Source organism: Saccopteryx leptura, chromosome 2 (genome assembly GCF_036850995.1).
Source record: "Saccopteryx leptura isolate mSacLep1 chromosome 2, mSacLep1_pri_phased_curated, whole genome shotgun sequence".
NCBI lineage: Eukaryota > Metazoa > Chordata > Mammalia > Chiroptera > Emballonuridae > Saccopteryx > Saccopteryx leptura.
In genome coordinates this window covers 242,742,933-242,769,720 of record NC_089504.1, presented here as the reverse complement: position 1 = coordinate 242,769,720, position 26,788 = coordinate 242,742,933, and the positions used below count along the sequence as shown (strand labels likewise).

Here is a 26,788-nt window from a genome sequence, read left to right as displayed (position 1 = left end):
TTCAAAACCCTGGCTTGCCTGGTCAAGGCACATATGGGAGTTGATGCTTCCTGCTCCTCCCCCTTCTCTCTCTCTCTCTCTCCACCCTCCTCTCTAAAATGAATTTAAAAAAATTTTAAAAAATTATAATAATATATGAAATTACATATACTTATATAAAGAGGGATTGATTAAACCTGACAAGATATTAGCAATTGATGGCGGGCATAATGAGGAAATTCTTGCAACTCTGCTTGTAGTTTGAAATTTTAAAAGTAAAAAGTTGGGGATAGGTGTGCTCGACAGGGTTTTCATAGGCGAATTGAGGTGCTGGGCTCTTTAAGATGGGCCCCGCCCCTTTCGTCCCACTCCAAGCCCCACCCTCCAGGACGAGGTCGATTCAAGTCCCGTCCCTCTCCGCGGCCCTGAGTCTCTTTGCCCTGAGCGGTGGAGTGCAGTCACGTGAGCCGGGCTGCGGTGCCCGGCTCCGCGCGGTGATGGTGGCCCCAATGTACGGCTGCCCCGGTGGCCCCTTGGCCCCGGCGCTGACGCGAGCGCCGGCGCTGGCCCTGGTGCTGGCCCTTCTGGTCGGCCTGTTCCTGAGCGGCTTGACCGGCGCGATCCCAACCCCGGGGGGGAGCTGGGGGCCAAACGGGCGAGTCCCTCCTGCCTCCCGCAGCCGCTCGGTGCTCCTGGACGCCGGGACGGGCCAGCTGCGGCTGGTGGATGGCCGCCAGCCTGACGCCGTGGCCTGGGCCAATCTCACCAACGCCATTCACGAGACCGGGTAAGGTTGACCCGACTCTGGCAGGAACCAGCCAGATGTGGAGGCGTGGACGCCGGTTCTCGCTTGTCCCTAGGATCAGAACTCTTGCAGGTGACAGTGCCCTGTCTGCCTGGGGAGTCAGTGTCTCGCTCCTGAGGATGCAGCACCGCCACCTGGACCAGGTCCTAGTCGGGTGGGAGCTAACGCAGCATCCTTCAACTCATGGGGACCAGTCCCTTGCCTTTAGCCTGGGGTGACAGTACTTCTGTCTCCGCAGAGACCAGTTCCTTGTCATCAGGGCCACGGAGCCTCCATCCAGACCGGTCCGTGGCTGATGGGTAATACATTAACTCCCCCTTTTCCTTCCTTCACTTCCCCTCTGCTGGGTCTGAGGGGTGGTGAACTCTTCCGGAGACTAACTTTCAGGAGACTAACTTTCACTTTCTTGATCGTACCTTTTCCCCTGGGCGCCAGCCCCTTGCCTCCGTTCCAGAACCAGGGCAGCAGGATGGAGCCTGGGTTAAGGCCAGTCAGAAAGCAGAGGGTCCCTGAATTCCCAAAGACCCACAGTGTGTTGTTGCCAGAGCTCTGCTCCTCCCTTTCTTCTCTCCTGACCAGATACTTAGTGTGGAGCCAAGTACTCCATCCTTGGCCTACACGATCCCTAGCCTTCTCGCTGGGACTGCCATTCTGTTGTGTGACTCTCACTTAACTCCTCTGCCTGTCTGAGCTCCCATTTCTCTTTCTGTGGCCCAGATTTTGAGGATGTGCTCTGTCTGGGAGGTTGGGTGGTGCTCCTCCCAGGCCTTGTACCAGGGCTTGGGTCCATTCATTCATTCAGTCACTCACCTGGTGTGCTTGGCCTTGGGGACACAGAGCTGAGCAGGTAGGAGGTCCCCATTCAGTGGGGGAGACAGAAGGGAAGCCTGAGTCAGTGGGAATGGGGAAAATCTGCTTCAAACATTGTCAGCAAGGCCGGGGCCCTGGATCCTAGCTGCTGGGGATCTTAGGGAATTCTACTCCCCATCCCATGCTGGGCTCACCCCAGTGATTAAACTTCATTGCCCCCTCCAGGAGGCATGGCCGCTGCTGCCCACATCTATTTTGCTGGCATACATTAACTCCTGCAGGTGTTGGGGAGACACAAGATACCCTCATTCTTGTGCTCTGTGGCACTTGGGAGGGTATCAGATAAAGTGGAAATTTGGGGGAGGGATTGCTGTAGATAGAGGAGCTGGGCTGAGCTAATCTGGGAAGGCTCCCACGGAGAGGAGGCCACAGGGTTGGTTGGCATCTATAGAGGGAACCAGAGCTCTGTGGCTCCGTGACTCTAGAATCTGGTGACCCATTCTCTGCTGACTCACACACGTTTTTGGCCCTGCTTACAGAGCCAAGAGGGCAGGACAGATCTCTGCCCAGATGCCAGCCAGAGGAGGAAACACAGAAACAAAGCCCAGCAGGAGGAGGGGGCTTTGACCCAGGAGGCCCCCACTGGGCTACCTTGCTCTCAGTTATGGAAAACAGAAGTGGAGAGAGGGCTTCCTTGGTTGTGCTGAGTGGAAAGCTCTTCTAGGCCCAGCTCCTCCGCTCTATGACCTTGGGCAAGTCACCTCTCTAAGCCTATTTCCTTACCTGAAGTTGTGGCTTAAAGAGAAATTCAGTGGGATCACAGAAGGCACCTCTGTTTATTTGCTGAAGGAGGGATGAGTAAGAGAAAGGAACAAATGTTCTCTGCCCCCATTTTACAGTTGGGGAAACTGAGGCCTGAAATGTGAGCCCAGGTCTCCTTCACCCTTCTTGCTCTCACTTTAACGTTCCAGCATCTTTTCTGTCCGATCTCTTATTCCCTCCTCTTAGACCAGCGGTTCTCAACCTGTGGGTCGCGACCCCGGCGGGGGTCGAACGACCAAAACACAGGGGTCGCCTAAAGCCATCAGAAATACATATTTTATTTAAAAATGTATTGTATAAAAAATATGTATTTTCCGATGGCTTTAAGGACCCCTGTGTTTTGGTCATTCGACCCCTGCCGGGGTCACGACCCACAGGTTGAGAACCGCTGTCTTAGACTCACATGCCCCTTTTCCCTCTGAGTCTGACAGCACTTGGGGCTATGATATAGGGAAAACCATATTGGATGTTCCATTTTATAATCAAGAAAACTGAGGCCCTCAAGGGTAAGATGAAAGAAAGACATCTGAGATGCTGGCCCCCGATCAGCAGAACCTCTGATCTGGGACTGTGGGTGACTGTCTCAGTTTTTGAAGGGTGGAGATCAGGCACTTGACTCTTCTCCACCAGGAATGGGGATCGCTCTTTTTTCTGGACCCCAGATTTTGCCACTGGTGATCCTGGGGTACATTTCATATCCTCTTTCCTCATACTCTCTTTTTCGGTTGTGCAGCATCTGACTTTGGACTGACACTCCTCACGTGGTGTGGAAACATTTAGGATTTGGTGTGTGGGGATCAGAGATGCCCCTGGAGGTGGAGCCTGCACCAGCCCGGCTCTGGCTTTGGTCCTGGAGTGGCCCAATCTTCCAGCCTTGCCTTTTCCTCCTCACCTGACCCCCCCACCACCTGTTGGACAGCAATCACCTTTCGGTTAGGGGAGGAAGTGAATATCAATAAGGGGGAATTAACCTATTGGGAAGGCAGAAAACAACCCAAATCCACCAACCAACACACAGAAACCCAGCCCAGTAAAATGGATCAGTACAACCCAGCTATTCCTCTGGAAAGTGACAAAAAATAAACATATGCCATCAAGAATGAGAAAGGAGTGATAGCCTGCCTGGTGAGGCTATCTGGGGTCTGCTGCACACAGAAGCCAGGTGGTGACCCCCCGGCTCATCTGCATGAAAGGTCTGGCTTTTTCCAACCATGGCTTCTTGATAAGACTCTGGAGTCACCTCAGAGGCCATCCCCATCCCTGACATGAAATCACAGTGTGAATAAAGATTGGCTTAACAGGTCCAGTGCTGCCAACTTTTCATTTTTGTCAAGCAGCCGCATTAAAAACAAAACAGAACACCGTTTATTGACCTCTGTCAATTCTATGTCGTAAGAGATTAGCTATTTTAAGAACCAAACAAGCAGACAGGACGCGATTTCGGAATAAAGAGCGGTCTTTGGTGGGCACATTTAGCTCTAGAAACACTCTTGTTGGCGGTTTTCTTTTGCCCTAGGACTGAGGTGGAGTTTCTCAAAGTTGTCCACCAGCACAGCTGCTGACATCCAAGCCTTCCCATTTTACAGATGGAGAGCTGAGGCCAGAAGGGCAAGGGCATGCGGCACGAGGCGGAATTTTAGGTTCCTATCAGAGATCTGGGACGTTGGCTCTAGGTGGCGGTGGGCAGGAGCCTCATCTCAGTGCTGCAGAAGGTGACAACCTTCCTGGGTCAGAAGAAATCTAATTAGGGCGGATAGAAGGTTCCTAAAGGGATCAGCCCCAGCAACTCGGGCACTGAATCTGGTAGCTGGGAGCCAAATCTCAGGAATGGGAACCTTTCTCCCTGGAGGCGTTCTGGAAAGACAGGCAGGAACCCACTTGTCTGGGTTTTTGGGAGGCTCAGGCAAAGTGAGTAAAAGCCATCTAAACTGAATCACCCCAGTGGCCCTATGGAATAAGGGAACAATCTCCTGAACAAGGGAAGTGACTAATGCCATGTTTGTGGTACTGCAGCCTGGCGGGGTACCAGCCAGGAAATTGTCACTTTCTACTCATCCCTCTTTCTGCCCAGCTTGCAGAAAACACCACGCTGCACTTTTGAAAATGTCAGTAATTATCATAAAAGCAATGAACCTTTCATGGTAAAAATTCTAGCAGTTTAGAAAGGTGGGATGGGATGTAGGAGGTAAAACTCTCCTTATATTTTTTGCTTTTTTCTGAATATAACCGCTGTTAGCTCTTTCTTCCAGAATTTTTCAGTGGCAGTGAAAGCAAACCTCGTCAGGACACTACTCCTTTTCTCATCACAGCAGTCACCCTGTTATGTCATGACCTGTTTACATGTCAGTCACACCACCCACATTGGCTTTCTGAAGGCCAGGACTGGGTGTCATTCATCCTGGTCTGCCTTCAGTGCCTGGCACCGGTAGGCACTCAGGGAGCCTTGCTCGCTGGAAGTATCAGATGTGGGAATTTTAATAGCTGTTCCCTTCCCAGACTCTGCTCAGAGGCAGAGTTATTTCTGTCCTGGAGCTCTTTGGTGGCATTTTAGCTAATTTCCATGAGACAGTCCTGGCCTCTTCAAGGTCACATTAGGGTCTTCCTGTTGCCCTCATAATCTTAATAGAAATTGCCTTAACAAATGTTTTTCTCCAAGTTGTAGAAGTCACTTAGATGAATAGTTTTGGCTCTTCAGGGCAAAGGATACAATCTAGACCCATCAGGAGAAGGTTGATAGATTTGGCTGCACAAAAACGAAAACCTCTCTATGGACAAACAAAAGCAACGATCAATTAAAATACAAACATATTTCCAATGTTAGTGACAAGCCAAGGGCCAATGTGTACAGAGAGAATTTCACCAACCAATAAGAAAAGATTCTTAAAAAGCACAAGAGAGAAAAATGAGTAAAGGACACAAACCAAAGAACAATAAATGACCAACAAAAATAAGAAAATATATGTAACAACTAGTTAAGGGACCATAATTAAAACAACATGATTGAATTTTTCTACTATCACCTTAGCAAAGATGGAAATGATTGATAGGAATTATTTGTAGCAAGGAAGTGGACAGTCAGGAGTTTGTACTTTGTAGAAAGGCAGTATATACCCTAGTGTGGTTCTGGGGCTGGCAGGTAGAAATACAGAATTCTGGGCCAATCCCAGACTTCGTGATCAAAATATGCTTTCTGACAAGGTCTTCCAGGGACCTGGACACACAGATGCACACTAGAGTGTGAGAAGTGCTACTTCATAGGAGGGGTGAGGACCAGCCTCCTAGAATCACATCCTGTCTCTGCTCTTTGCCAGCTCCCTGACCTTTGGCAAGTGTATCAGCTAGGATTGGGCAATTGTGCTGTGTAACAAACCACCTCCCACACCCCATGGCTTAAAACGGCAACCATTTACCCTCGGGCCCACGGGGCAGCTGGGACAACTCTGCTTGTGTTGTAAGTGGGCTGGCCAGGGCGTGTTCTTTGTATGGCCATAGCAGAGGCACACGAGGACAGGTGTCCTCTTGAAGGCTAATGTTATAACTGGCACAGTCCCTTCTACCCATATCCATGTTCTCCAATTGACCAAAGCAAGTCATGTGGCATGACCAATCCCAAATCAAGGGTGTGAGGAAGGATACTTGGTTACTTGCGATAGGGACTTTAAGGTGACTCAGCAACGGGTGTGGATGTGGGCAGAGGGGACAGCAGTGCCTTCTACCACAGCCGTTATGTAACTGCTGCAATTCCTCCTGTTCAGGATGACAGACACAGTCACAGTGCCGACTTTGTAGGGTTATAGGGTTGTCGTGAGGATTCAAGAGTTAGGTGATAGATGAGTGACTAGAACAGTGCCTGGCACAGAGGAAGACCTCAATAGCCATTAGCTGGTATTATGGTGGGATGGGAGTGAAGGTTAGTACAGCTTTGGGGGGCAGCTGCTTGTCAATATCCATTCAAACTGAAAGTAAATGTTCCCTGTAACCCAGCATTTTCTCTTTTAGGGATGTAGCTGGCCAGGTGCACAGAAACAGACAGATATTCATGTAAAAAGCAGTTCATCACTGTTGTTTTGGATGGTTTAACACTGGAAACGGTTGTGTGCCGAGCTGAGGGCCAGCTCAGCACCCATCTCTGTGCTGACCAAGTGTCCCCTTGCCTCCCCTCCAGGTGGGCCTTTCTGGAGCTGCACACGAATGGCCACTACAATGACAGCCTGCAGGCCTACGCAGCAGGCGTGGTGGAGGCCGCAGTGACCGAGGAGGTGAGGGCCAGGTGGAGAAACAGAAAATAATGTGGCATCAGCTCCTGGAGTCAGACACGCACACGTGCCCTGCTCTCTAGAGGTGGCCCGATGATATGCATGCAGTGTTCAGAGCCCGAGGCCGGGACACCCAAAGGTCACCAGTGGGTGAATGGGTAACCAGAGACCAATGAAAGTGAATGAGTGACACGGGTGAATCTGAAATGCATGATGGTGAGGGGGAAAGAGCCCGTCACAGAGGACAGCATGCAGTGTGGCAACCTTTTATAAAGCCAACACTCCCCACTCTGACAGCCGGTGGAAGTTTTGGGCGCCTCGACGTCCGGGGTGGTGGTCAAACTCTGGGCCAGGCCTGTGCTGCATTGATTGACCAATGAGTTGCGTGTTTAGTTTGGGGGTCCCCAGACACAGAGGAGGCATAATCTAGGACATTGAATGCTAAAGACTGTCCGAGGGGGGAGATGTCCAGAGACGTCGGGCCCTGTTGTGGGCAAGAGCTGGATGGGTGGGGAGGGCCTTCAGGGAAAGGAACCAGTGTGGGTAGAGGCACAGAGGTGGACTCCAGGGCGCCCAGCTCTTTGGAGACATGGATGGGGCTGAGGTCTCTCAGCCCAAGTGGGGCTCCTGTAGGGTCCTCGGAAGCAAGCAGCCCGACTGCTCTGCCCTTGCCCACTGCACCCACCCCACAGCTCATCTACATGCACTGGATGAACACGGTGGTGAATTACTGCGGCCCCTTCGAGTACGAAGTCGGTTACTGTGAGAAGCTCAAGAGCTTCCTGGAGGCCAACCTGGAGTGGATGCAGGAGGAGATGGAGCTGAACCAGGACTCTGCCTACTGGCACCAGGTGGGCGTGGCCTCTGTGCTCCGCGGGGCGGGGCGTCGGGTTGGGTCTGTTTCCCGGACTGTCGCTGCTCTTACAGTGGGCGCTTGCCTGTCCCCCGCCCCTCGCAGCCAGCCCTCTGAGGTGTCTGTTGTTGTTTCCATCCCTCCTCAGCCACCTGGCTTTCGTCCATCAGTCCAGTCTCCACTTGTCTGTCCTCCTGCCCGTCCACCCTAGCCTTCCTGTCTCTCCAGCACCTTCCACCCTCACTGCCGTTCATTGTCAGCATGCTGTTTTACTTGCATACCAGGGAGCTGGCTTGACTAAGAGATTACGTCAGCAAATTGTCTTTTTTAAAAGAGAAAGGGAGAGAGACAACTTGAAAGCCCAGGGAGTTTGGGCCCAATGACTTTGTTTTCCTTTGCTTCGATGAGTGCCGATTAGCTGAGAGACCCAGGGGGGAGGGGCGGGGGCTCGGCCTTTGGGCCACTGGCCAGGTCCTCAAAGAAGTCATTTCTTTATGGATTCTCTGGAACACCTCAAGACTTTAACCGTGACACACACACCATAGGCAGGGTCTGGAAAGTGGCTGTCGGTGTCTGTGAGCACCTCCACCTCACCTAGGCCAGGTGTCCACCTGTCGCTTGGTAGAGCTTCTCACTGACTACCCGCCCACCTACTCATACCCTCACTAGAACAGGCTCTTTCTCCCTCCCATTTACCTACCCCCTAACTTACCCATTCATCCATCCATTCACCCATCTGTCTGCCCGCCCCTCAACCCATATATCCACATCCACACACCTTCCATCTTGCAGATGCTCGTTAAGTGCCTGGTGTACGCCCAGCCAGGCTCAGGCCCCATGGGGAAACAGTGATGATACTCCTTGGTTACAGAACAATGACAGTGAGGATGGGGAGAAGTCAGCCACATGAAACAGGGGCCCTAAGGCAGCAGCACAGCCAGTAGCTAATCTCAGAACAGCCTGGGAGGCTTCCTGAAGGAGGTGGCTTTGCTCTGGGCTCTTAAGTGGATGTGATTTGGGAGTTGGCACAGGGCAGGGACATATAGTTAATTAATTCAAAGCAGGAGGGTGCTTGGCAGGAGGGGTAGGTGGTGGTTAAGGTGGTGTCAGGGCTGGCTGGAGCCTGGAGGGTGCAGCTAGGCCTCTCCTGCTCCGTCTGGACGCCCAGGCCAGAGCCTTTCCATTGCAGAGGCATGAGCCTGGGGGAGAGGCCTCACCCTCCCTCTCCCCCCTGCCCTCTGCCCCCTCCCCAGGTGCGGCTGACCCTCCTGCAGCTGAAAGGCCTAGAGGACAGCTATGAAGGCAGTGTGACCTTTCCAACTGGGAAGTTCACCATCAAACCCTTGGGGTTCCTGTAAGTGCCACCCCCAGAGTGGACAAGGCACCCAGAGGGCCACACACCTAGTCAGACAGACCTGGGTTCCAGCACCAGCTCTGCCACTCCCTGGCCACCCAGTCTCAGACCGACCGCCTAGCCCCCCAGAGGCTGAGTTCCCCCTCTGTGGAATGGGTCTGTAACCGCACGCAGAGCAGGCATGGTGACACTGTGTTGCCCTGGCCTCCGCAGCCTGCTGCAGATCTCTGGGGACCTGGAAGACTTAGAGCTGGCCCTGAATAAGACCAAGACCAAGCATACCTTGGGCTCTGGCTCCTGCTCTGCCCTCATCAAGCTGCTGCCCAACCACAGTGACCTCCTGGTTGCCCACAACACCTGGAACTCCTACCAGAACATGCTGCGCATTGTCAAGAAGTACCGGTTCCAGTTCCAGCAAGGTCCCCAAGGTGGGTGGATGTGGGTGTATCTATGTGTGAGCATGGATGGGGCATGGGGGCAGGGGCGGGGTGGGGGGACTGCTAGGACAGGTGGATCTTGGCCCTGGACACGCCGTGGTCACTGTAGGGCCATTCTAAGAGCTCATCATATTTTTTTTCTTAAGTGAGAAGTGGGGAGTCAGAGAGACAAACTCTCGCATGTGCCCCGACTGGGATCCACTCTGCAAGCCCCCTCTGGGGCGATGCTCTGCCCACGTGGAGTTGTTGCTCTGTTGCTCGGCAACTGAGCTATTTTAGCACCTAAGGCAAAGGCCATGGAACCATCCTTAGTACCCCGGGCCAGCTCGCTCTAATCAAGCCATGGCTGCAGGAAGGGAGGAGAAAGAGTGAGAGAAGGGAGAGGGGGAGGGGTGGATAAACAGATGGTCACTTTTCCTTTGTCCCGGGAATCACACCCGAGACATCCACACACTGGGCTGATGCTCTACCACTGGTCAACCAGCCAGGGCCTCATCATATTTTTAACATGCTAATTTTCTCTTAGTTTTTATTTTTCAAGGTATATCTGTTAGCTAGTGCTACATAACAAACCACCCCCACATTTAAAACAACAAAACTTAAAGAACAACCATTTGTTTTTGTCACACATCTATGAGTCAGCTGGGTGGTTTTATTGTCCTGGGCCAGACCTGGCTGATCTTGGCTGGCTCAGGGATGCTTCTGGGGTCAGCCGGCAACAGCTGGCTGACCTAGCATGACCTCGTTCCTGGGTCTGGGGGTTGGCTATCAGCCGGCGTGATGGGGCAGCTGAGCTTCATGGCGAGCTCAGCAGGCTGGCTCAGGCATGTTCGTGTGACATACGGGCAGGAAAGTGTGGCAGGCCTCACGAGGGCCTGTTAAACAACTGGCCTAGCATTCTTTTGCTCAAAGCAAGTCAGGTGACCAGCTCAGATTTGAGAAGTGGGGGAACAGCCCCCGCCATCTGATATAAGGAACTGTAGAGTCCCACAGCAGCGGGGTGGATGCAAGCATGGAAAGAATTACAGCCATTTTTGCAAACCACGGAATGATTGCACGAATGAATTCTTCCTGTCAAAGGCGAGAACTTGGCAGCTCAGGCCCAAGACCCCAGAGTGCCTCCCCCCACCCCTAGCCACAGGGTCAACCCCAGAGGTAGCCACTGCCAAATGTTTATAGTACCTTCCTCTTGGCAAAACTTAAAACTTACTGTTGCCTGGAGGTGGCGAGAGGGTGGGGACATGCATACCCTCATTCAGTGCTAATGGCACTAGGAGTTGGCGCAGCCACTTTGAAGAGGAACCCAGCTGGCATCTGATAGAATTTGAAATCTGTCACTCCCATGATCCAGCAAGTCTATGGCTCAGATCTGTCTGTACAGAAACATGGTGATTTCTGTGCAGGGATGATTTAAATCTAAGTAAACCTCCAAATGCACATTTATACCAAAAGAATGTGCACATCCAAAGGGTGTAGCTGGAATTTGTGCGTGGTGAACGCACACCTATGTGTAGCACCCAGGTTGGGAAACAGAACATTCCCAGCCTCTGGAAGTTTTTCTGCTGTCCATTTCCAGGTGCTTCTGCCAGCCCAGCACAATCTCTGCCCTGCCTTCGGGCAGCACAGATTAGGTTAGCCTGGTTTGGTACGTTCTCTAAATGGACGCATAAGCATACAGACTGTGCTTGTCTGTATCTTTTGCTCAGCGTGATGTCTGCGTGTCATCTGCGTGGTTGTTTGTAGCTGTAGATTTGCCATTTTCATTGCAATCTACTCATTCTACATTTCAATATCTTTTTAAAAGCCCACAAAAGTTATACACGTATGTGATAGGAAATTGGAGAATACAGCAAAACACACACGCACAATGAAAGTCACTTGAACTCCCCACAACCTGCAAGAGAAATGTTCATTTCTCTGAACATTTGGTTATGTTTTTTTTTCTAGACTTTTACAAAACATACTTCCACCTCTATCATTTTTCTAAAACATGTTCATCACCCGAAAGGTCCCCAGTTAGTCATCACTCGCCGTTCTCCCCTCCCCCAGTCCCTGGCAACCCCTAATCTGCTTTCTTTTCTGCAGGTTTGCCTATTCTGGACATTTCAGATCAATGGATCACACAATAGCGGTTTTCTTATGTCTAGCTTTCTTCACTCATGTTTTCAAGGCTTATCCACATTGTAGCATCTATCAGCGCTTCGTTCCTTTTTTTTATTTTTAAAGAATTTATTTATTGATATTAGGGAGGGAGAAAGAGAAAGAGAGAGAAGGAGCGAGATCATAGTCACTTCACTTGAGTTGTTCATTGCTTGCTTGTCGTATGTGCCTTGACCGGGCAAACTTGGAGTTTCGAACCGATCACCTTAGTGTTCCAGGTCGATACTCTATTCACTGCGCCACCACAGACCAGACACGCTTCGCTCCTTTTTATGGCTGAATAATATTCCATTGTGTGGATAGCCCACAGTTCGTTTATCCATTCATCTCTTGGTGGACATTGGGGTTGTTTCCACCTTTTGGCTCTCCCATAAACTTTTCATAATTAAAACAAATTACTTAAGTAATACACGTTCACTGTAGAAGGTTAGGGAATATAACAGAGCACAGATAAGGGATAAAAATCACATGTAATCCACTCTGCCCCCAACCCCCCGAAAAACCACCATTAATGTTATTTTCCCTCCCAGTTTCAGCTATTGAGTTACAACTTTGCCTTTTTGGTTTTATTTATTCATTAGTTGTACAGAAATGGCTTCTTCAGCTTCTCTACTCCAGGTGCTCCTGCCCGACCCAGAAGCCCTGGTACTGGAGGTCCATCCCCTGACAAGTGCTGGTCTGGTTATATGATGCCTTTGATTGTAGGCCTACTGTGCACCCAGCTGTTGTGCTAGGGGCTCTTTACCTCTGCGAGCTTGTAAATTAAATCCTTACAACAGCCCTGTGTGGGTAAGGGGTTATTATTCCCAGATAAAGGAACTGAGGCTCAGAAAGGCTTCGTGACGTGCTGTGGGCCAAACAATTAATAAGGGACTGAGCTGGGGTTCTTCCCAGGTCTGCTCCCTCCAAAGCCCACACTCCTGTATGACTCAGCTCTGACTTCCAGGTGTTTAGCCAAAAGAGATGACGTCAGGATCCCAAATTGATACCTGCGCTCCCCTGTTCATTGCTGCACTATCCACAATAGCTGAGATATGGAAACAGCCTAAGTGTTCACTGATGGTGCATGAGTAAAGAACATATCTCTCGCCTGACCAGGCAGTGGTGCAGTGGATAGAGCATAGGACTGGGATGTGGAGGACCCAGGTTTGAGACCCCGAGGTCGCCAGCTTGAGCGCAGGTTCATCTGGTTTGAGCAAAGCTCACCAGCTTGGACCCAAGGTCTCTGGCTCGAGCAAGGGGTTGCTCGGTCTGCTGTAGCCCCACAGTCAAGGCACATATGAGAAAGAAATCAATGAACAACTAAGGTGTTGCAACAAAAAACTGATGATTGATGCTTCTCATCTCTCTCCGTTCCTGTCTGTCCCTATCTATCACTCTCCCTGACTCTCTCTGTCTCTGTAAAAAAAAAAAAAGAACATCTCTTTCTCTCTCTCTCTCTCTCTCTCTCTCACACACACACACACACACACACACACACACACACACACACACACACACACACCCCAAATGCCTGGCTTGCTGAATAGCAGAAAGAAAGGTGGGGGGCATCCTCCAGGGCCTGCTATCCCCCACCTGGAGACTCCCAAGTCTCAAAAGATGGGGGTGCAGGGCCCCCAACTGGGCTTGTCTGACTGTAACGCCCCCCCCCCCCGCATGCTCTCCCCCTACAGAGGGCTCGCCCATTGCCCCTGGCAACAATTTGGTCTTCTCATCCTACCCCGGTGCCATCTTCTCCTGTGATGATTTCTACATCCTGGGCAGCGGGCTGGTAAGTCTCCCTCCCGGTGACCCTTCTCCCCGGAGCTGCTCCACAGCCAGCAGCTCTGGGTGGGCAGGCGAATGCGGCCCCCACCCCACTGCCATCCCAGGGCTGGGTTCTGTTCTCCTATGACAGTCCTTAGACCACTGGTCCAAATGTTCAATTACAGTTGACGTATAATGGTATATTAGCTTCAGGTGTACAACATAGTGATTAGACATTTATATAACTTACAAAGCGATCACCCTAATAAATCTAGTATCCGTCTGACACCCACATAGGATGAGGTGTATTAAATGCAGATGCCCAGGCCCCATCTGGGCCTGTGGAAGCTGCAGCCAGCCTAAGACTCTGCATCGTAACACAGCTGCTCAGAAACTGCTGGTCTTGGGGCCCTCATGCAATACCTTGACCTCAGTCACCTTGTTTTGTTCTTAAGTGTTTAAGAACATGCAAGACCTTGCTCTGATACACCTTAGCTTCTCTTTGGCTTCCCCACAAGATCCCTCTACTTCGGTCAGGTGTTCTGAATAAATGTGGTGTACAATGCGTTGTTTTTATTGGTTTTCCTGGCTGGGGTCCAGACTCACTTAGAAGTCTGTCCTGGGCACCCCTTGGCCAGGCAGCGAGCCCTGCGATCGCACAGGCAACACTGCAGAGGAGAAAACACGGCTGTCCAAGAACCCTCCAGTGGCAGACGCCAATTCCCCGGGGGGCGGGGAGGGCGAGAGAGGGGCGCTTTTCCATTAGTTTTTGAGGAGAACATGGGATTTAGTCCCCTTAAGGTGAAAGAAGCATGAGAGGGCCAGGCAGCGGGTGAGGGGACCCCCTTGCTGCAGCCCCGGGTGGGGACAGTGGGGAAGAACAGTCGAAATGGTTGACTCTGGTCACCTGGCAGGTGTCCTGGTGGGAGATTTACCTTCCATCTGGGTCCTTTACTGGTTTTATGCCACTGACCCCTTTGGCTGTCTGGGGAGCTGTAAACCCCATCCCCCAGATAATGTTTTTAAGTGTGTAAACCAAGATATATAGGATTAGGAAGGAAACCTATTCTATGGAAATGTGTTCATCAAAGTATTATCTAAGTCAGCTTGAAATCTGTGTGCTGTGTTACGAGCACATCAAATAACAAGATGCAGTAGCAGGTGCTACCTACCCTCACTGAGAAGTAACAAGGAGAGGAAATGATATTTTGAGATATATGTAACCCTGTCACATGGTGGGAAAACGTGAGATTTCTGTTGGTGACAGTGTCAGGTACTGCTGATACCTCCGTGGTGGGTCACTATGTTAACAATGGAGGGGATTGCTGAATTTCAGTTTGACGTTAGTGGAAATAAAGATGTAATGTTTTTCCCATCCAAGTCTGTGGACTCCCTGAGAGCTGCCCTGCCATAGAGAGAGGAAACTGACCCCTCCCCGCCCCCCCGAGGCTTCTGGGAGCCGAGCTGGTCTCTATCCTGGTGACGGCGTTGGATGCTAAGAGCAACGGGGTGGAGGGAGAGGAAGCGGCTGTTCCTGCCTGGGCACCGCTGCTGAGCCTTGGTTTGCAAGTTCCTCTTTTAAATCACCTCATGACGACTGTATTGTCTAGCTGTTTTCCAGCTTTGTAGGAACAAGGGAGATGGTGCTCATATCCTGCCCTAGGGGAACAAGCACTGACTTAGGAGCTGGAAGTTTGGGGATCGAATCTTGGCTCATCCACTTATCAGCCATGACCGTTGGCAAGTCTCCTAGCTTCCTCAGTCCTCAGTTTACCTCGCAACCAGAAGGGGCATTAACAGCTGGGCTGTGAGTTCGTGGAGAGGGTGGTTGTCTGCCAGGCTAACAGCCTCAAGTCGCCCAACTCTCCCTGCGACACTGCAGGGAAGGGGTAGAAACGGGCTGTTCTAAGGGTTGACCAACTTGGTGGGAGAAATAGGGCTGTAGGAACGGCACCCTGGGCTCGTCCCCAGGGCACAGCTGGCGGCATGGGCCCGAGCCCCCCTCGGCACACATCCGGGGAACCATGAGGCGCGGGCACCTGCACCAGAGCAGGAGGTTTGGAAACTGTCAGTCAACCTGTGAACGAGGACTGGCACAGCACTGCCCCTTGGTGGCAGCACGCCCCCCTTGTCAGTCAGGCGGCCCTTCGTGAACACCCGTTGGCTCTCCCACAGGTGACGCTGGAGACCACCATTGGCAACAGGAACCCGGCCCTGTGGAAGTACGTGCAGCCCAGGGGCTGCGTGATGGAGTGGGTTCGCAACCTTGTGGCCAACCGCCTGGCCCCGGACGGGGGCACCTGGGCACAGATCTTCGAGAAGTTCAACAGTGGCACGTGAGTGGGCCTCTGGCACTGTGGCCTCCCCACACAAGAAGTGTGCCAACTTCCCCCCGAATACTCAGACCCTGGGGCACCTAATGTGCCACCAGAACTAATACCCCTCACCCTCTGCAGAGCCCTTCTCGTTCTCGTTAGAGTCCCTCCCTTGTTTTACACATGGGGAAACTGAGGCTCGGCGGGGGAAGTGCTTGCCTCTCTCTCGCAGGCTTCCCCACCCAGGGGGAGGGCTTCAGGGGAAGGGTAGGAAGGGGGTTGGGAACTTGAGAGTTCTGGGGACAGAGGAGAGAGCCATCCGAGGAGGTGGACATGGGTGGGTGAGGGCTCTGTGAACCAGACATGCTGGAGCTGCCTAGTGCAGGTCTCAGAACGTCAGGCAGAACTGCCCTTTGCTCCAGCAGCACTAGGGAGCCATAGAGTCCTCTGGAGCAGGCAAACAGCATGTTGAGAGAAGAGTTTGAGCACACTCGGTCAGGCTGCAGTATCAGAGCGACAGTCAGATGCAGACACCCCAGACCACCCCTGCCACAGGACTCTTGTCTGTGTGGAGCGCTGGGGCAGGGGGAGGCTGGGGCACTAGCCCCAGGGTCCATTCAGTCCTCTGTCCTTGGGCACGGCAGGTACAACAACCAGTGGATGATCGTGGACTACAATGCGTTCATCCCTGGCGGGCCCAGCCCAGGAAGCAGGGTGCTCACCGTCCTGGAACAGATCCCGTGAGTATCCTGGGGCGGGGCCAGGGCGCTCCTGCTGAGGGAACTGCCTTGGTGAAGGCCTGGAGGCTTGCTGGACCTTGCGTGCGTGGGGAGGGACAATCCAAGGAAGGCGAGGTTGGAGGAGAACGCAGCCCTGACTGGGGCTGAAGATTCAGGCCATAACCTACCTCCAGGCAGTGAGGAGCCATCGAGGGTCCTTGAGCAGGGCAGGGCCCACATGAGCCCCTTCTCTCACCACTCCTGCCCCATCTTTCTTGGTCCCAGGGGCATGGTGGTGGTGGCTGACAAGACCTCGGAACTCTACCAGAAGACCTACTGGGCCAGCTACAACATACCGTGAGTGTTCCTCCCTCCTCCTCCCCCTCCCCCATCCAGTACCAGCCCTACTACCTGTTCAGCTCTCCATGCTGATACAGGGCCCTTCCAAGTGGTTCTTTAAACCCACAGAGCCAAGAAATCCACCCCACCTCCTTCTATGGCCAGGAAAGCCCTATCAGTTTTGGGGTACAGTTGTGGGGCTTAGGTCAGCATTCTTATGACCTCCGGTCGGCCGGGTGATTGGGGTGGCTCATCCCAGGTGTAGACCACTGCCATGGCTCCTCCCCACTCACCCCTGGACCGCTGCTCCATCCCCTCTTGACGCTCACTGCGCTTTACCTGGGTTATGTCATTTCATCCATACAACGTGCTAGCCACTGCTCCTGTTCCCATTTCACAGATGATGAAACTGAGGCCTTGAGAGAGAGTGCCTAATTTTCCCAAGGTTCCACAGCTGGTCAGTGATGAAGCCAGGATTTGAATTTATGTCTCTTGGATACCCAAAGCCCAAGCTTGGCCATCCCACCAAGCCACCCCCCAGCTCAAACCAAAGACAGTATTGTAGCTGCCATGACTGTCCCAGTTGTTAGTGCTAATATTCTGGTGTGACCTCCTCTCCGCCTCCCTAGTCACAGCCAGGTGAGGTCAGTGAGGGTCAAGAGTGACCGTCCTCATCCCCGGCAGGTCCTTTGAGAGTGTGTTCAACGCCAGTGGGCTGCAGGCTCTGGTGGCCCAGTATGGGGACTGGTTCTCCTACGACAAGAGCCCCCGGGCCCAGATCTTCCAGCGGAACCAGTCGCTGGTGCGCGACGTGGACTCCATGATCCAGCTCATGAGGTGCGTGGGAGACAGTGAGCCTGGAGTCACATGGAGCGCTCTGTGCTCTTGCTTGTCACTCATTTCACCCTCACAACAGGCCGGGGGGTAGGGGGACGGCAGGGTGAAAGTGTGTAACCGCCGGTCCAGCGTGCCATGGCCCTGCTCGGCGTGAGTCCTGTTGCCCTCCTCATGTCACGGGGGGAGGGGGGACACTGAACTGCTGCTGGTGACCATCAGTGCTGGCACTGTGCTTGGAACTGGAGGTGCTCTCCTCAGGGGCCCCCTGTCCCGTGGAGATGTGGAACCCCATCAAGCACGCGCTCTGATGGGGATGTGTGACTAGGACTATCTGTGTCCCCAGAAATGCTATAAGGGGACAAGTTGGGGGCTCTAGCCTGACTTGGGATGGAATGCAGTCATCCCCAGAGGACGGGATGCTTGAGCAGAGGTCTGGATGAGGGTGGGATAACGTGATAAAGGGGGTGAGGGACCCCAGTTGTGAGGGGGTGTGGGTGCATTGAGAGCAGGTAGCTGTGTTAGGGGGCTGCTGCCCCGAGGAGTTTTGGCCCCTCCTTAACCTCCGCTTCCTGTATGACTGATGGTCCTTTCCTTCCCACATCCAGGTACAATGATTTCCTGCACGACCCCCTGTCACTGTGCAAAGCCTGCAACCCACAGCCCAATGGGGAGAACGCCATCTCGGCCCGCTCCGACCTCAACCCGGCCAATGGCTCCTACCCTTTCCGGGCTCTGCAGCAGCGCTCCCATGGGGGCATCGATGTCAAGGTGCCACGTGCCTCAGGCCTGGGGATGTGGGTGGGCTTGGTCACCCTCAAGGCCAGCGAGAGGACAGGGTGAAGACTGGGGTCAACGCCGATGGCAGGGCAGGAGTCAGGGACAGAATTGGCTGTGGTTGGGGTCCAAGTGAGGGTGGGTGCCAGGCCCCCTGGGTTGGGGCAGCTTGGAGCCCAGCCTGGGCTGACACCAGTGATCTGTTCTGCCCCGGTCCCCAGGTGACCAGCATGGCACTAGCCAAGGCCTTGCGCCTCGTGGCAGCCAGTGGCCCAACGTGGGACCAGGTTCCCCCTTTCCAGTGGAGCACCTCGCCCTTCAGTGACCTGCTGCACATGGGCCAGCCCGACCTCTGGAAGTTCTCGCCTGTAGAGGTCTGGTGGGACTGAGGCACCTCCTCTGCCCTGCTGACCCCAGCAGGGCCACACTTCCGGCCATTTTCATGACCTCCTGCTTGTCCCTTCTGTGGCCTTTGCCCCCTACTGTGCCCAGAGCTGGCTGGGATCAGGGGGTGGGCACAGACCTAACTAATGGGGCCCAGAACTGACTGCCTCTCCCCTGAGATGGGTGAGTGCTGTCTCTGTCCCCCTCTGCCTCTGCGTCTGTGTCTCTTTCTGTTTTTCTCTATGTTCTCCCTGCTTCTTTCTCCCCCCTATGCTGGGGCCTGTCCTCATGCTGCCCCTCCCAAGGGATCAGGTTCTGGGGCCTCCTGTGGGGCAAGAGGGGCTGTTCCAGGCCTGTGGCCTGTGGCTCTGGAGCTTGTGGGGTTTCAGCCCCCGAGAACTGGGTGTTACTTGTGGTTGGCGTTGCTCCTCAGCCCCAGCTCCTCTGCTTCTGTGGGGAGGAGCCCGTGTCCCCTCTGGGCAGCTTTCTCAAGGACAGAAACTTGAACACAAACAAAAACCAAAGTTTCTGGTGACGTGTGGCTGGAGGAGCCGAGTGTCCTCTCTCCAGGGGCAGGCGGGCGTGTTGGCCACCATGCTCCAGCCTCATGCCCTGCCCCCAAGCTGGGCATGTCCCTGGCCTCAGGGCAGTGCCCACAGCTCTCCTGCTGCAGGTACCTAACCGCTGGCTGTGACATCATTAAACGAGAGAGGCCGTGGTCCTGTATGGTGCTTTTTGGGGATGTGGGGAAGGCTGGGTCTGTGCCTGTTCTCCTCTCAGGATTGGGATCTGCACTATCTTCTCATGCATCTTCCTGTCCATCCCTCTGCCTGTCCATTTATCCATTTATTTGCCACCCCCCCACCACCACATCATCCAGCCAGCTAGCCAGCCACCTGATGTTTATTGAGCACCTACTTTGTTCTGGGTCCTGTTCTGGGACCCTGTTAACCACAGGACTGTCCCAACTCCTACTGTAGGGTACTGGTCAACACAAAACAGAGTCCCACCCTGTCTGTTCATACCCGAAAACCTACATTGGAGAAAAGACTCACCCAATCCTATGTGCTTGATGAGAAGAAAGCAATACAGTGCTGGAACCAGAGACCTGGGTTCAAATCCTGTCTCCAACTCTTGCTAGCAATGGGACCTAACCTCTCTGAGCCTTGGTTAGCTCATCTGTAAAATGGGGTGATGATGTGAACAACCCAGCAAAGGCAGGACCCAGCTTTACAGAAACTCCCAGAAAGGCAGCTCCTCTTGGCACCTGTGCCCTGGGAGTTTCCCACAATCCTCAGCTTGAAAATGGTGGCTGCTGGCTCATCTGTGGCTTCTGCCCTTCCCTGACAGACAGGGGCCTGGCCAGCTGGTTGGCCCCGAGTCCACAACGCCTTGGCTTCTCTTCTAGTGGGCAGAAGTGTCTGCCTTGCCTAGTGAAGGGTTTTGTGCCTGAGCCAAGCGGGACAGTGGACGCTGGAAGCAGTCCTATTCTGAGCAGGTTTCCCTGGACTGGGTACCATTTTAGCCTTACTCTATTTCCGGGAATGTTTCTGGAGCCGCAGGGCCAATATACCCTGTTCCTGCTGGCCCTGCTTTAATGTCCTGTCCCCTGGAGATTTCAAGTACATGTAGAAATCAGTAGGTAGGCCTGTTGGCAGTGTGGCTGGGTGGGTTTTCCACTCCCCCTTGAAATCTCACAGCCTCTGCTCTTGGTTGGGCTGGGTGGGGGGCTCTGCAAGCCTGGGCTCATCTGTGTGCTTTCCTGAGAGCTTAGTGCTCTCAAACTTCACTTTGAACTTGGGGATCCAATGAGGTGCCCAGTGGCTGCTATAGTTGGTACGGGGACATTGCTGAATGGTAACGAGTGGGGGGGGGGTCCCCCTGCCAGACCTCGAGGCTCCTCCTCTGTTTTATATGCTGGTTTCAGCACATCTTGGGAGAGAGGGTTTCAGGTTTCCAGAGGGTTTGCCTGACACTGGCTTTGCGTCTACTTTTTCCTGTCCCTGAGACGACACACCTTCCCCTGCCCAGGGGTGGGGGGGCTCACTATTCTACTCCCAGTGGTTCTGTGATGGAGTCACTCTGTGATAAACTCTGCCTCCCCTTGGGGCAGCCCTTGTCCCGTCTGAAGCCCCTTTTGTTCAGAGCCATGTCCCTCACCAGCTTCCCACCTCCCAGCATCAAGCCCAGCTGTGTGTGGGAGGGAGGTCTTGAGTTCCATGTGGGACCCATGGTTCCTGGGGTTGGCGATGGAGGTTTGGGATGCTCACTGCAGATAGGGGACTGGGAGCAGGCATGACGGGGTGGGGGAGGGGAGGAAGAAATACAGTGATGATGGGAAAACTCAGGATCTTTAAATAGATATTTTTTCTCTTTTAATGAAAATGTTTGCACATTAGAAAAATGAAAAGGTGGGGCTGGGCTTCCTGAGAAGAAACACAAGATGATTCCTAAACTCTGGACCGTGGTTCTGTCCACCTTCCTAAGTTGAAAGCCTGGGGTGGGAACACCAGCTCCGAAGAGGGACATCCTGCTGTGATCCCAATCCCTCATGTCCACCCTGCTCTGGGGACCTGATCTGTTACATGTGGACAGTTGTCACCCTGGCAGGGTGGCTAAGGACCCTCACAGAGCAGTCACACGATAGCAGAGATTCAGTTCATAGCCTTACTGGCTGCGGACCCCCGGCCTCCACCTGGGAGCAGTGGCCCCTCTGCATAAGAAAATACTGATGGCCTGGGTGCAGGCTCACAACCAGACAGGAATAGTATGTACAACGTAGCACTGGATAAAACTCTTCTAGCCCCTCCAGGGGTCTCGCGGAAGGCAAGTGGGGGAGGATCCTCACTTGGGCAGCTTGTTCTCCATGCCCAGTTGTTTCTTGAGGGCCTGCAGCTGGGCCAGACTGATGTTGCTTCCCCCACAGACGATGACCACGATGGAGGACAAGGGGGTGGGGAGCTTGCCCTCTCCTTGCAGCTTCTGAACCACATGGCTGTAGACAGCGGCCAGGGCAGCCCCGCAGGCGGGCTCCACCAGGATCTTCTCATCATCTGTAGAGGAGGGGGTGGTGAGGGCGGGGCCTGAGTTCTGCAGGGTACACGGGACTGCTGAGTCATTGGCAAACTTGGGGGTGAGGAGCCGATTCGTTCTCAGCCATGGCCATAGACCCAGGTCCTTCCATCATTATTCTAGATTGAGCTTCCAAGACCCGAGCCGGGCTAGGTTTCATCATTAATGCTAACACTGACAGGATGATTGTAATTGCCTGAGCAGTGTGTTGAGAAGGGTTCTCAGGCATCATCTGAGCAAGAGTGCCAAGGGTGATTAGCCAAACGGACTGCCGGCACAAGAGAGTTAAGTGGCAGCATAAGTGCTCTCAGTGTGTGTGTGTGTGTCCCTTGTCCTCAGCGGAACCCAGAAAGAGTCCAACCTAGTTACAGACCCACTTCTGAATCCGTCACTGAGGCCAATACTTTCCTTTTTCACCCTATCTGCTAAGAAGCTCAGAATCAATATTTTAAAATAATCCCTGCTGTCATGGTTACTTCATTTGTGCCTTTGGCCTTTCTGTTTTTACCACTGCATTATGTATCTTCAATGGGAAGTACTAGGAAAGGATGGGAGACAGAACTGTGAGGAAATCTTGAAGCGATGGAAACCCTTGGCATACTGAGTAGCCAGGACAGCCACTTAGTTCCTGAGCCAGCAGGTTGGGTCTTGAAGGGACTTGGCACATACCCACAAACTTCTCAATGGCGGCCACAGCCTCCTGGTCTGCGATAACTTCTGAGAAAATGGGATGTTCCTGAAATAGCTTCAAGGCCTGAGCCCCCACGGTCTTCACGCACAGGGCCTTGGCGACACTGGGGGGCATGGAAAATGGGAATGGGGAAAACAGAGGCAGGGGAGAGGAGGGAAGTGCAGATCAGGATGGGGAGGGTGAGAGAGATAGTTGGATGTGAGAGGGAGGAGGAGCTGTCCGCAAGCACGGGATTGGATGGCCCCTGGCAGCTTAAAGCACCACAAAGTCCCAGGGTCTTCTAAGGCATCACTTGCTGTTCAGCACAGCTCAGGAACAGATGCCTCAAAGGCCACCTTGCGATCCCTGGATAGGACCCCCAGCCTTTGCTCCAGGTCGTCACCCTCTGCTTTTAGCCCTCACTAAGCTCAGCACCGCTCTGCCTGCTCAAGTCCTACCCTCTCCTTCAAGGCTCAGGATTAAGGTTGCCTCCTCCTCCAAAAGTATCAATAAATAAATCTTAAAAAAAAAAAAAAAGGTCACCTCCTTCAAGGAGTCCTCCTGGGGAAGCACTCAACCCAGTGTCCCCATGTGGAATTCCCAAATGACCCTCTTCGTAACATACACACAGTGACCACTTCCTGAGAAAGCATTCGGTGCCAATCTCTTTACAAGCATTAATTCTCACAACAATTTTTGTTGTTTATTGGTTCAATTCCATAAGAGGGGAAACTGAGGCAGATCTTATTGGTTCAATTCCATAGGAGGGAAAACTGAGGCAGATCGTGCACTATCACATGCCCAGGGAGTTGTGGTGTTGGGTCTGTAAACAGGACCCATAGAACCTCCGGGACCTGCACTCGTAAGCAGTGTGTTCATGCTCACATCAGCCTGGAGAGATCAACCAGAGGCCAATATGAGAGCTCCGGGGTGCTGGGCTTAGGAATCCCGAAGAATTCTTACCTGGACTCGGTCTTCCCTATCTGTGGCAGAGACTTGTCTACCCAATATCTATCTATGCTAGCTGCACACATGCATGGCTGGTATTAGGCATTTCTCTGCCTCCTGTGCAGCAGGTGTGGCCATGTGACTAAGTTCTGGCCAATGAGAGGTAAGTGGAAGTAAGGGGGAGGGGCATAACTTCTGCCTTGCTTCCTCCTTCCTTCCAGATGAAGTATGGGTAGCATGGAGTATGGCACTCATGCAGATGTTTTGGCCTATGACACTGCATAATAAAGATGATGGTGAACAAACTCAAGGATTCCGGGCCCCTGGCTTCAAGGAGCTGCCCTTGGATTGCCTACCTTGAGATTTTTTATAACAAGAGAGGAAATAAAAGTCAAGTCACTGTTATTTTGGATTCCTGTGTAAAGCAGCCAAATCTAATCCCACTTAAACACCATGTGTCAAAGATTGGGACACATTAGGGGCACAGTACACGGTTGGAAAATCAATGAAGAGTGTGAAACCCTGCCACAGAAGAGCTCAATGCATTATTAGTATTAGACTTGTATGAGAAAGCATGACGTTCATGGTAGTCATACAGACTTAGACTCAGTCTCAGCAGTACCACTCACTGGCTGTGTGACTCTGGGCAAATGAACAAGCCTCAGTTTTCTCACTTGTAAAATGGGACATCAGGCTCTACCTGGCAGCCAGCACCGAGGGGGGCTCCCCAAGTCTTTCTGAACCCCTGATGGAGGCACCCCCAGCTGCTCACCTGGTAATCTGGGGCAGAGGGATGAGCTTGCCCGCAGAGGTGGCAACGTGGAAGCTGTGGGCTCCAAGTGTCTCCATGGCAATGACAGGCACGTCCCCCCAGCCCAGCTCCTGCAGGCCCTGGACCACTCCGCACAGCATGCCGCCACCTCCCACTGACAGCACAATGGCCCCCGGCTTTGCGTGCAGCGTCTCCTTCAGTTCCTTCACAATGGAAGTGTGGCCTTCCCTGGAGGGTGGGTGGGGGTGGCAGGTCAGGGCTGGGCTTCCTGGAGACGGGACACAGGGGTCCTAGAGATGCTACTTGCATCTTGTCCTCATTCTAAGCACAGACAGGTCTTGGGGCTAGTCCCTTTACCCTGACTCCACCTGATTTCCAGCCGCCAGCATCTGCATCTCTCCCTGAAGGCTTAGTCCCGGCAGGGTAGCTCAGTTGGTTAGCATGTCCCCATATGCCATAAGCCGTGGGGTCAGTCTCCAGTCAGGGCACATACAAGAATCTAACTGAAAGCTTACTCTGGCCACTGCCTAGGAATGTGGCAGCTGGCAGTGCCAGCAAATGACAGCCTTGAGAACATCCATTCCCCAGTGACTGTGGGAATTAGGGGTGTTGGTGTATAATCACCCCAGCATCCTCTCCTGCCAGTGGGTATCTCAGGTTTGTGTTCCCCGCTGGCTCCCAGGGGCCCCAGAAATTAAGCTCCAGCTGTCCCCAGTAGTCACCAGTCCATTGGATCCTTCCTCATCTCACTTCCCCACCCCTCTAATGGATCACCTCTCAAGTAAACGGCTTTCCTAAAATTCTTCTCTGGGATCTGCCCGGAGGGCATGTAATAGCAGACACCTGTGTATCTGAGCCCGTTTTCACTCCTGGTCATGGAGAGTGGGCGTTGGAGCACTTGTCTGTGTGCTCCTAGGTGATGGTGTGTGCACACACACGTGCAGCTGTTGTGCATAATATGATGACATGCCTTGTGGCAGGTGCCCACCCAGTGGTATAGGAGGTGGATGCCACCCACACCAGGTGATCTGGGCTCCACGTACCAGATGAGAGGGTCGTCAAAGGGAGGGATGAAAACCCAACCTGGGTTGTTCTTTGCCAGGGCCTTGGCCAGCTCGAAAGCCTCGTCCAACATCTGCAAGACCATAGAGGAGTCGGGAGAGGGAAAGGGAGAGGGTGAGTGTCCAGGGTACCTTCCTCTGCCACCAACTGCCCTCTATGCTCCTGCCCCAGGTTGGCACTCACCTCACCCACTACCTTGACTGTGGCACCCTCATCCTTGAGCCGCTCTATGGTGAGGGCAGGTGTGGTATTGGGCACGACAATGGTGGCGGGGATGCCCAGCTTCCTGGCGGCATAGGCAGCTGCCATGCCCGCATTGCCCGCTGCCAGGGGAGGGGGGTGGAGAGTGTGTCAGTGCGGGAGGGCCTGGGAGCCCAACCTTTGGCCTCTGAGCCTCCCCTCCTCCGGTGACCTCAGGCCTCCCCCTGGAATTCCAAATTGGGCCTGCTGCCAGTGTCTGCAACAGCTCATGGCTGGGGAAACCAGGGCCCAGAGAGGTGGAGCTCTTGGCCCCGGGACACACAGCAGAGGACATGTATGCAGGCCACTTACCGGAGGAGCAGACGAAATGTTTACAGCCTTTCTCAGCCCACTAGGGAAACAAGGGGGCGGGGGTCAGGCTGAACCTGGGTTCTTCCCTTCCACCTGGAACACCTCCCCATGATTCTAACTGAAATCTCCTTCCTTCACAGGGAACTTACACTGCCTTAACCTCTCAAATGACATCTTCCCTCCCTAAAGAGCCTGACTCAGGGAAGGTCTCTGGAGAGCCTGACAGCTGACAGCTCTGGGGCACTCCTTATCCAGAGGAAGCGCTAATGGTGGGTGCTCAGTCCTTGTGGGAGTCATCAGGGCCTAGCCTGGAACTGCTGGGATTTTACATGACACTGGCCCTGCCCCACAGAAGAAAGAGGATTTGCCACCCTCGCCTAAAGCTGTCCTGTACCGTCTGGCAGAGGTGTCCGATGCCCCGGATCTTGAAGGAGCCTGAGGGCTGGGCACTATCCATCTTGAGATAGACGCTGGTGCCAGCCACCTTGGACAGGGCCATGCTGTCACGCACGGGGGTCTTCACGTGCAGGGGCTCTCGGGAAGTCATTGCTGGAGAAAGGAAGGGCAGAGGCGATGGCGCTGGGTGGGCTGGACCAAGAGAGCAAGGGAGAGATTGGCGATGGTCTAGATGGAGGACAGGGTAGTCAGTCCACGGACAGATGGAGGGTAGATGGACAGGTACACAGTCCTCTAAATTGTCCCGGAATTCCCAGGTCCCGGGCTTTATTCCCTGGGCACCTCTTGGCAGCCAATAGGGCCGCAGGGCCGGCCACACCCCCGCCTGGACACGCCCCCTGGGCTGAGGCCTGGGGCTGCGAGGAGGGGAAGGGAAGGCTGGCTGTTCTTCCCCCTGGCAGCTCCCTCCTGTCTCTCTCTCCCCCTATCCTCCCTGCTCTTCTCCTGTCACTTTCCCTTCCCCACCCTCAGCTGCTTCATTTGCAAAGAGGATGTTGTCCTCTTTCCCAGGTGTTCCTGCTTCCCAGACTGTTCGGAGGCTTGCAGGAGGATGGTGTGAGATAATGCCCTTAGAGTCACTAGCATTGTTCAGCACATATTATGCACCCAAGAAAGAAACCACGGAAGAATTGGGTACTATCGTTATCCCCATCTTACAGAAAGGGA

General features: G+C 53.4%; 2 protein-coding genes across 2 annotated transcripts; one reads left to right on the top strand and one right to left on the bottom strand.

The window, feature by feature from the left end:
* The first annotated feature begins 394 nt into the window (after nt 1-394).
* On the top strand, nt 395-19,308 carry PLBD2 (phospholipase B domain containing 2). The gene is made up of 12 exons (XM_066370836.1): nt 395-766; nt 6,582-6,675; nt 7,365-7,523; nt 8,779-8,879; nt 9,093-9,307; nt 13,150-13,247; nt 15,398-15,558; nt 16,182-16,277; nt 16,542-16,613; nt 17,280-17,432; nt 18,038-18,200; nt 18,428-19,308. The coding sequence occupies exons 1-12, from the start codon at nt 477-479 to the stop codon at nt 18,593-18,595; spliced, it is 1,770 nt and encodes a 589-aa protein (XP_066226933.1). The 5' UTR covers nt 395-476; the 3' UTR covers nt 18,596-19,308.
* Nucleotides 19,309-20,942: 1,634 nt separating this feature from the next.
* Nucleotides 20,943-26,382, bottom strand: SDS (serine dehydratase). The gene is made up of 7 exons (XM_066370837.1): nt 26,061-26,382; nt 25,667-25,706; nt 25,298-25,437; nt 25,096-25,187; nt 24,053-24,280; nt 22,332-22,456; nt 20,943-21,643 (listed from the first exon to the last, which is right to left on the bottom strand). The coding sequence occupies exons 1-7, from the start codon at nt 26,211-26,213 to the stop codon at nt 21,435-21,437; spliced, it is 987 nt and encodes a 328-aa protein (XP_066226934.1). The 5' UTR covers nt 26,214-26,382; the 3' UTR covers nt 20,943-21,434.
* Nucleotides 26,383-26,788: the final 406 nt, after the last annotated feature.